The 10,599-nt window shown below is 43.1% G+C and overlaps 1 protein-coding gene across 4 annotated transcripts; it reads right to left on the bottom strand.

Annotated features, from left to right (window-relative positions):
• On the bottom strand, window positions 1–3,246 carry LOC124683846. 4 transcript variants are annotated; one of them, XM_047218280.1, is made up of 3 exons: window positions 2,905–3,246; window positions 2,738–2,808; window positions 1–2,643 (listed from the first exon to the last, which is right to left on the bottom strand). In XM_047218280.1, exon 3 carries the CDS (start codon window positions 2,499–2,501, stop codon window positions 288–290), a length of 2,214 nt encoding a protein of 737 aa, XP_047074236.1. In that variant the 5' UTR covers window positions 2,502–2,643; window positions 2,738–2,808; window positions 2,905–3,246; the 3' UTR covers window positions 1–287. The 4 variants fall into 4 exon arrangements, with proteins under 4 accessions (XP_047074236.1, XP_047074244.1, XP_047074251.1 ...); XM_047218288.1 differs by having other exon boundaries at window positions 2,738–2,803; XM_047218295.1 differs by having other exon boundaries at window positions 2,936–3,246.
• Between the last annotated feature and the right edge of the window lie 7,353 nt (window positions 3,247–10,599).

Here is a 10,599-nt window from a genome sequence, read left to right as displayed (position 1 = left end):
TTTTAGACAAGAACAAACATTGCATATCAGATACTTTTGTGACATACAAGATGACTGTCTTTTACTCACACTATCAGCAACATTGTTGAGATGACAAGACACTTGCCCAGATGCCATACAAGATGATTTAGGAATGGCTATCCCCAGACCAATCATTGTATCCAAAAGGTAATTGTCGAAACTCAAAAGTAACAGAAGCTAGGAAACTATAGAAACTAGCAAATGTCGACATATATTAGATTCTAAACAGCAGGTCAACAAAGGCATAATGGCATCAACTGTTTTAATCAGCATTTAGAAGTTCCCTCTGCCTCCTGAAGAAGTTCCTTAGAAATAGCAGCTGGGTCTACCTCATAGCTATCTTTGGGGACATTCGGAGCTTCTTCCCCTGTCATCCTGTAAAACGGAACCTGATGTGAAAACCGAAACATCTCTTCTTTTGGGACCCTCTTGATGGCATCACGGTCCTGATGATGCTGGAAAACTGTTCGCAATCCAGTAACCTTAATCAAGGGAATAACAGAAATTCCATGGTCTTTATCATAATCATCCAGTACCTCAACCAGATCATAGACATGAAGCACATCATCAGGAGTATCTTCATTCCAATCAGGGGACCAATTTCGGTACAAAGCCCAGATATCACCTTTCCGTGGATAAATTTGGACCACCCCACGTGGACCTTTCTCAAATTTAATCTGGTGAGAAAACATGTTGATAATATCAACGGTTTCATATTTACCAATCCAGAAATCACCACATGTCTTTATGAAGCCAGAAGAAACCCAACTCAACGGTCCAAATTCACTGTTCGTCCTTGATGCAAGATAACTTATTTTGACCTTAAACGGATTCACGGAAATAAGTTTCTGAATATATGCGTAATAACGAGGCATACCATCTTCGTCATCATATGAAGCCCAAATTTGGTCAGTCTGAAAAGATTTCTCAGTACGATCCTTATCAAAATCATGGAAATCAGGATCAGGAACAGTATAAGAGAAAGGGTCGTCATCTTCGTTTTCAGCACCTGCGCTATTAGCAGAACCATTCTCCTCTGGATCAGCGCAAACATCTTTGTTTGTAGTACCATCATCTGATGCAAGAGTTTCATTACCCTCAACATGTCCGTTAACCACGTGTTTTTTGCTCGCTTTTCCATCAAGAGTAACTTGGAATGGTTTACTTCTCATCTCCCCTAGCTTCTCCCTCAGATCGCTTTTCATCTTGTCAATCAAAATTCTCCTGATATCTGGCTGAGAGAAAGTCTTAGTTACGCTGATCCGAGTAGGTATGGGTCTCCAACTGGGTACACCATTAACACCTTGAAACTTAAAGGTTTCACTGTTGGTTGAAACTGGTATATTACAGCCTGGTGTTCTAACACAATTGGCCCATGGACCTGAGAGAAAGGAGGAAGAACCAACTCCAGTTTCTTTACCCACAGTTTTCATCTTCTTTCCAGATGCACCAGCACCCATTCCATGGCTAACATTCTCCATATTTGCTTTCCTTTTTAGAAGATTGTGCTTCCTCTGTAGAGCATCTTCCCTTCTTGCTGCTGCTTGTGCCTCCTCCCTCTCTCTCTTAACTTTCTCATACGTCTGATGAACCATATTAGCAGCTTGAGTAGCAGCAGCAGATGATGCAGTAGCACTAGCAGCACCAGCTGCCCTTGAGAACGAACCCCACTGGAAATTTCTGCTAGTGCTCGCATCTTGAGTTGCAGCACTGATGTTTGAATCCCGTACTGCATGAACATTCTCAGTCGGTGGCACCGGCACCTCTTTCGCTACAAATGGCTCACGGCAGCTAGGGCAGAGAAGATTTTGATTTAAATACACTTTGAGATATTCAAAATTCATCTTGCATTTGTTGCATGAAGTCCAAAATGTAGGATGCGTTGCTGGAGGTGGAGGTGGAGCAGGAGCCTGATGGTGAGGAGGCGGGCGCTGCCGCACTGCAGATGTTGCTGATCCTGTCTTTTGCTTGTTTGCCTTTGCTCTAGAAGCGGGCGCTTTTGCTGTGAAATTATCGAAGCCATTGGCTGCACCAGGAGCTACACTTGTCTTATTTGATTGAGATGTCTTCTGCTGTAGTACAAACAATTTCCTTTTTTGGTCGTACAGCGCTCTCTTGGTTTTATCGGACAGCACATTCCATGCCTCTTTAACAAACTGGAATGCACCATCAGCACCCACAGATTTGTTCTTGTCGGGATGGAGCTGGAGCATTAACTTCCTGTATTGTTTCTTCACAGTTTCATCATCTGCCGACGTGTCCACGGAAAGGATAGAGTACCAGTCCCTCTCGCCAGCAATCTTCACCTCCGATGTAAGGTAAACATCCAACATGGTGATAAGCTGCGCAATGCCTTCAAGATCAGGAAAAAGTGTACTGGCCTTGAGAGCGAATTTCTTGGCCCCTTGCAGGTCCCTGGACTCAAACTTCCTCTCTGCAATTTCCTTCGCCCTAAGGGCCTCATCCTTGTTGCACTCCATTCCGACGCGGCTAAAAAAAGTACATGCGCAGCCACGCACTCACAATGGATTCGGACAAATGTCAGATATCAGATCGCCGTTACAACTTCCACCAATCAGTGCCGCGCCATCTTCCAGCAATCAGCGCCGAGCACGTGGTGATCTAAAATGCACAGATACGTAAATTCGCCATTTTGGAAAGGCACCAATACGGGGATACGAAAATATATGTATAGAAGCTACGAACAGCAGATTACCTTCTTGGTTGCTCTCCTGAGGATGTCGAAGCAGCGCCAAGCCTCTCCAACTGACAAAGTTGATCTCTGTTCTAACTCCAAGTTCCAAAAGGGATAGAATTAGATTTTTAGTAAGTGTACAATGAACATGGAGCGGCAAATCAAATCATTAGTTATCTGTGCATCACCTTTAGTAAGGCAATGGCACGAGGAGTGAACCTTGGATGGGTGCTGCTGATGCTACTGCCTGCGAGAGCAAAGTGGGGGTCGGGGTCTAAACAAGCGAGCTGCCGCCGGCCTACCTGCCTCCGTGCCGCGCTGCTGGCTGCTGACTAGCCTGCTGCTTGAGAGGGTCAGAGGGCTGAGGGTGGAGTCGGGGAACGGGGAGGAACCGCGGAAGGAGAGGAGCAGCCTGCAGGAGCTCGCCGCCGGCTCAAAGGAGAGCTCAAGGAGCGGAGCGGAGGGAGCGGCGGTGGTCTGGTGAAGGCCTACTGAGGCGAGCGGCGCTGACGTGTTCCGGTGAGGGCGACGGATGTGAGTGGCGCGGACGTCTTCCTGTGAGGCCGGCGGAGGGGAGCGGCACCGCGGTGGTCTGGTGGAGTCCGGCAGAGGGAACGTCGCGGCGGTGATCTGGTGGAGGCCGGCGAAGGGGAGCGGCGCGGCGGTGGTGGGAGATCCGGAGATGGCTCTTGGCGGCGCGGTCGTACATGGGAAGCCGATAGGAGCAGTTCGGTGGTATAGAGCAGGAGCTTGAAGCGAGTAATAGTGCCGGCCCGCTCACCCAGATTCGGCCCACACAGATGCGAATGCGATGGTATTTTGAGAAAAGTCTACTTTACCCTCATAACATTTTTCCAAGAAACTTGAAACTTTTGTACGTGAGAAAAGGTTATTCCTAAAGGAAATCTCGAGGTAAACCTCTCACTTTATCCAGCACCCCCTCACCCCAAATTAAGGTTGCTCTGATGTAGATGCCTTGAGGGACAACAAATATCATGTAAAAAACCTAGAAAAAACATCCCATGGAAGATATTGGACTGTTTTTTCGCCTGGCTAAATCAAGGTTTGATATACCAGCCATCAGAGTTCTTACACTTGGTAAAACCACTATGATTGAATAATTTGTTTACAAAAACTGAGTTGTCTCAAGAAAGTAGGATTTATTGGAACCAAGAAAAGCTTAGGCAAAATACCAGGTTCAAAGTAAATCATGTGATCAGAACCTTGATGTCTACGGGAGCTTCTATTCTTGTAGACAGTGTTGGGCCTCCAAGAGCAGAGGTTTGTAGAACAGCAGCAAGTTTTCCTTAAGTGGATCACCCAAGGTTTATCGAACTCAGGGAGGAAGAGGTCAAAGATATCCCTCTCATGCAACCCCGCAACCACAAAGCAAAAAGTCTCTTGTGTCCCCAACACACCTAATAGGTGCACTAGTTCGGCGAAGAGATAGTGAAATACAGGTGGTATGAATAAATGCGAGCAAGTAGCAACGGCACCGTAAAAGTGCTTTGATGTCCGGGACTGGTGTGTGGTTGATGGTGGTAATATTGCAGGAAGTATAGATGCAAAGAAACAAGAAACAAACAAACGATAGCGATATTTAGGAACAAGGCCTAGGGATCATGCTTTCACTAGTGGACACTCTCAACATTGATCACATAACGGAATAAATAGATAGATGCTAGACTCTACACTCTCTTGTTGGATGATGAACACCACTAACTGTGTAGGATTACACGAACCCTCAATGCCGGAGTTAACAAGCTCCACAATATTCGATATTCATGTTTAAATAACCTTAGAGTGCATGACAGATCAACATAACCAAACCAAGTACTAACATAGCATGCACACTGTCACCTTCACACTACGAAAGGAGGAATAGATCACATCAATACCATCATAGCAATAGTTAACTTCATAATCTACAAGAGATCACAATCATAGCCTACGCCAAGTACTAACACGATGCACACACCGTCACCATTACACCGTGCGGGAGGAATAAACTACTTTAATAACATCACTAGAGTAGCACACGGATAAATTGTGATACAAAACACATTGCAATCATAAAGAGATATAAATAAGCACTTCACTATGCCATTCATAACAATGAATAAGTATTCTGTGAAATATAGCCTAAGAGACCCACACGGTGCACACACTTGTCACCTTTACACACGTGGGACAAGGAGTCTCCTGAGATCACATAAGTAAAATCCACTTGACTAGCACAATGACATCTAGATTACAAGCATCATCATATGAATCTCAATCATGTAAAGCAGCTCATGAGATTATTGTATTGAAGCACATAGGAGAGAGATTAACCACATAGCTATCGGTACAGCCCCGAGCCTCGATGGAGAAGTACTCCCTCCTCATGGGAGACAGCAGCGTTGATGGAGATGGCGGTGGTGTCGATGGAGGAGCCTTCCGGGGGCACTTCCCCATCCCGGCGGCGTGCCGGAACAGAGACTCTTGTCCCCCAGATCTTGGCTTCGCGATGGCGGCGGCTCTGGAAGGTTTCTCGTACCGTGGCTTTTTTCGTATCGTGTTTTAGGTCAGGGACCTTTATATAGGCGAAGAGGCGGAGTCGGGGAGGCGACGAGGCGGTGACACACTAGGGGGGCGCGGGCCACCCCTAGGCCGCGCCGCCCTGTCATCTGGGGGCCCAGTGGCCCCCCTCTGGCGACTCTCGGGTGTTCTGGAAGCTTCGTGGAAAAATAGGATGCTCGGGCCTTGATTTCGTCCGATTCCGAGAATATTTCCTTACTAGGATTTCGGAACCAAAAACGGCAGAAAACGAGAACCGGCCCTTCGGTATCTCGTCAATAGGTTAGTTCCGGAAAACGCATAATAATGACATAAAGTATGCATAAAACATGTAGATATCATCAATAATGTGGCATGGAACATAAGAAATTATCGATACGTCGGAGACGTATCAGCATCCCCAAGCTTAGTTCTCGCTCGTCCCGAGCAGGTAAACGATAACAAAGATAATTTACGGAGTGACATGCCATCATAACCTTGATCATACTATTGTAAACATATGTAATGAATGCAGCGATCAAAACAATGGTAATGGCATGAGTAAACAAATGAATCATAAAGCAAAGACTTTTCATGAATAGTACTTAAAGACAAGCATCAATAAGTCTTGCATAAGAGTTAACTCATAAAGCAATAAATTAAAGTAAAGGTATTGAAGCAACACAAAGGAAGATTAAGTTTCAGCGGTTGCTTTCAACTTATAACATGTATATCTCATGGATAATTGTCAACATAGAGTAATATAACAAGTGCAATATGCAAGTATGTAGGAATCAATGCACAGTTCACACAAGTGTTTGCTTCTTGAGGTGGAGAGAAATAGGTGAACTGACTCAACATTAAAAGTAAAAGAAAGGTCCTTCAAAGAGGAAAGCATCGATTGCTATATTTGTGCTAGAGCTTTTATTTTGAAAACAAGAAACAATTTTGTCAACGGTAGTAATAAAGCACATGTATCATGTAAATTATATCTTACAAGTTGCAAGCCTCATGCATAGTATACTAATAGTGCCCGCACCTTGTCCTAATTAGCTTGGACTACCGGGATCATCGCAATACACATGTTTTAACCAAGTGTCACAAAGGGGTACCTCCATGCCGCTCGTACAAAGGTCTAAGGAGAAAGCTCGCATTTTGGATTTCTCGCTTTTGATTATTCTCAACTTAGACATCCATACCGGGACAACATGGACAACAGATAATGGACTCCTCTTTAATGCATAAGCATGTAGCAACAATTAGTGTTCTCATATGAGATTGAGGATATATGTCCAAAACTGAAACTTCCACCATGATTCATGGCTTTAGTTAGCGGCCCAATGTTCTTCTCTAACAATATGCATGCTCTAACCATTAAAGTGGTAGATCTCTCTTACTTCAGACAAGACGGACATGCATAGCAACTCACATGATATTCAACAAAGAGTAGTTGATGGCGTCCCCAGGAACATGGTTATCGCACAACAAGCAACTTAATAAGAGATAAAGTGCATAAGTACATATTCAATACCATAATAGTTTTTAAGCTATTTGTCCCATGAGCTATATATTGTAAAGGTGAAGAATAGCAATTTTAAAGGTAGCACTCAAGCAATTTACTTTGGAATGGCGGAGAAATACCATGTAGTAGGTGGATATGGTGGACACAAATGGCATAGTGGTTGGCTCAAGGATTTTGGATGCATGAGAAGTATTCCCTCTCGATACAAGGTTTAGGCTAGCAAGGTTATTTGAAACAAACACAAGGATGAACCGGTGCAGCAAAACTCACATAAAAGACATATTGTAAACATTATAAGACTCTACACCGTCTTCCTTGTTGTTCAAAACTCAATACTAGAAATTATCTAGACTTTAGAGAGACCAAATATGCAAACCAAATTAGCAAGCTCTAGGTGTTTCTTCATTAATGGGTGCAAAGTATATGATGCAAGAGCTTAAACATGAGCACAACAATTTCCAAGTATCAAATTATTCAAGACATTTTAGAATTACTACATGTAGCATTTCCCGATTCCAACCCTATAACAATTTAACGAAGAAGATTCAACCTTCGCCATGAATACTATGAGTAAAGCCTAAGGACATACTTGTCCATATGCAACAGCGGAGCGTGTCTCTCTCCCACACAATGAATGCTAGGATCCATTTTATTCAAACAAAACAAAAACAAAAACAAACCGACGCTCCAAGCAAAGTACATAAGATGTGACGGAATAAAAATATAGTTTCAGGGGAGGAACCTGATAATGTTGTCGATGAAGAAGGGGATGCCTTGGGCATCCCCAAGCTTAGACGCTTGAGTCTTCTTGAATATGCAGGGGTGAACCACCGGGGCATCCCCAAACTTAGAGCTTTCACTCTCCTTGATCATATTGCATCATTCTCCTCTCTTGATCCTTGAAAACTTCCTCCACACCAAACTCGAAACAACTCATTAGAGGGTTAGTGTACAATAAAAATTAACATGTTCAGAGGTGACACAATCATTCTTAACACTTCTGAACATTGCATAAAGCTACTGTACATTAATGGAACAAAGAAATTCATCCAACATAGCAAAAGAGTCAATGCGAAATAAAAGGCAGAATCTGTCAAAACAGAACAGTCCGTAAAGACGAATTTTATTGAGGCACCAGACTTGCTCAAATGAAAATGCCCAAATTGAATGAAAGTTGCGTACATATCTGAGGATCACGCACGTAAATTGGCATATTTTTCTGAGCTACCTACAGAGAGGCAGGTCGAAATTCGTGACAGCAAAGAAATTTTTTTCTGTGCAGTAATCCAAATCTAGTATCAACCTTTGTATCAAAGCTTTACTTGGCACAACAATGCAATAAAAATAAGATAAGGAGAGGTTGCTACAGTAGTAAACAACTTCCAAGACACAAATATAAAACAAAATTACTGTAGCAAAATAAACACATGGGTTATCTCCCAAGAAGTGCTTTCTTTATAGCCATTAAGATGAGCTCAGCAGTTTTAATGATGCACTCGCAAGAGATAGTATTTGAAGCAAAAGAGAGCATCAAGAGGCAAATTCAAAACACATTTAAGCCTAACATGCTTCCTATGAAAAGGAATCTTGTAAATAAACAAGTTCATGAAGAGCAAAGTAACAAGCATAGGAAGATAAAACAAGTGTAGCTTCAAAATTTTCAGCACATAGAGAGGCATTTTAGTAACATGAAAATTTCTACAACCATATTTTCCTCTCTCATAATAACTTTCAGTAACAACATGAGCAAACTCAACAATATAACTATCACATAAAGCATTCTTATCATGAGTCTCATGCATAAAATTATTACTCTCTACATAGGCATAATCAATTTTATTAGTTGTAGTGGGAGCAAATTCAACAAAATAGCTATCATTATTATTCTCATCATCAAATATAGGAGGCATATTGTAATCATAATCAAATTTATCCTCCATAACAAGCGGTACTAAAAGACTACTATCATTATAATCATCATAAATAGGAGGCAAAATATCATCAAAGTAAATTTTCTCATCAATGCTTGGGGGACTAAAAATATCATGCTCATCAAAGCCAGCTTCCCCAAGCTTAGAATTTTCCATATCATTAGCAACAATGGTATTCAAAGTGTTCATGCTAATATGTTTCATGGGTTTTTTAATTTTCGCATCAAACCATCCATGTCTTAAATCAGGAAATAGAATAAGAAGCTCATTGTTGTCCATTATGCCAAACTAGTGTAAACAAGAAACAAAAAGATGCAATTGCAGGATCTAAAGGAAATAGCTTCGAGCACACACACAACGGCAACAGAAAAGTACTTTACCTGAGACCGGAGTATGAGAGCCTTTTACCTTTCCTCCCCGGCAACGGCGCCAGAAAATAGCTTGATGTCTACGGGAGCTTCTATTCTTGTAGACAGGTGTTGGGCCTCCAAGAGCAGAGGTTTGTAGAACAGCAGCAAGTTTCCCTTAAGTGGATCACCCAAGGTTTATCGAACTCAGGGAGGAAGAGGTCAAAGATATCCCTCTCATGCAACCCCGCAACCACAAAGCAAAAAGTCTCTTGTGTCCCCAACACACCTAATAGGTGCACTAGTTCGGCGAAGAGATAGTGAAATACAGGTGGTATGAATAAATGCGAGCAGTAGCAACGGCACCAGAAAAGTGCTTTGCTGTCCAGGACTGGTGTGTGATTGATGGTGGTAATATTGCAGGAAGTATAGATGCAGTAAAACAGTAAACAAACAGCGGTAGCAGTATTTAGGAACAAGGCCTAGGGATCATGCTTTCACTAGTGGACACTCTCAACATTGATCACATAACAGAATAAATAGATAGATGCTAGACTCTACACTCTCTTGTTGGATGATGAACACCACTAACCGTGTAGGATTACACGAACCCTCAATGCCGGAGTTAACAAGCTCCACAATATTCGATATTCATGTTTAAATAACCTTAGAGTGCATGACAGATCAACATAACCAAACCAAGTACTAACATAGCATGCACACTTGTCACCTTCACACTACGAAAGGAGGCATAGATCACATCAATACCATCATAGCAATAGTTAACTTCATAATCTACAAGAGATCACAATCATAGCCTACGCCAAGTACTAACACGATGCACACACTCGTCACCATTACACCGTGCAGGGAGGAATAAACTACTTTAATAACATCACTAGAGTAGCACACGGATAAATTGTGATACAAAACACATTGCAATCATAAAGAGATATAAATAAGCATTTCGCTATGCCATTCATAACGATGAATAAGTATTCCGTGAAATATAGCCTAAGAGACCCACACGGTGCACACACTGTCACCTTTACACACGTGGGACAAGGAGTCTCCGGAGATCACATAAGTAAAATCCACTTGACTAGCACAATGACATCTAGATTACAAGCATCATCATATGAATCTCAATCATGTAAAGCAGCTCATGAGATTATTGTATTGAAGCACATAGGAGAGAGATTAACCACATAGCTACCGGTACAGCCCCGAGCCTCGATGGAGAACTACTCCCTCCTCATGGGAGACAGCAGCGTTGATGGAGATGGCGGTGGTGTTGATGGAGGAGCCTTCCGGGGGCACTTCCCCGTCCCGGCGGCGTGCCGGAACAGAGACTCATGTCCCCCAGATCTTGGCTTCGCGATGGCGGCGGCTCTGGAAGGTTTCTCATACCGTGGCTTTTTTCGTATCGTGTTTTAGGTCAGGGACCTTTATATAGGCGAAGAGGCGGAGTCGGGGAGGCGACGAGGCGGTGACACACTAGGGGGGCGTGGGCCACCCCTAGGCCGCGCCGCCCTGTCATCTGGG

Source organism: Lolium rigidum, chromosome 1 (genome assembly GCF_022539505.1).
Source record: "Lolium rigidum isolate FL_2022 chromosome 1, APGP_CSIRO_Lrig_0.1, whole genome shotgun sequence".
Lineage (NCBI taxonomy): Eukaryota > Viridiplantae > Streptophyta > Magnoliopsida > Poales > Poaceae > Lolium > Lolium rigidum.
The sequence above is the reverse complement of the archived record's forward strand: the minus strand, read 5'-3'. Positions and strand labels throughout refer to the sequence as shown.

Excerpts from the sequence above, each read along its gene's own strand:
- LOC124683846 (XM_047218280.1), bottom strand. The coding sequence starts at position 2,501 with ATGGAGTGCAACAAGGATGAGGCCCTTAGGGCGAAGGAAATTGCAGAG.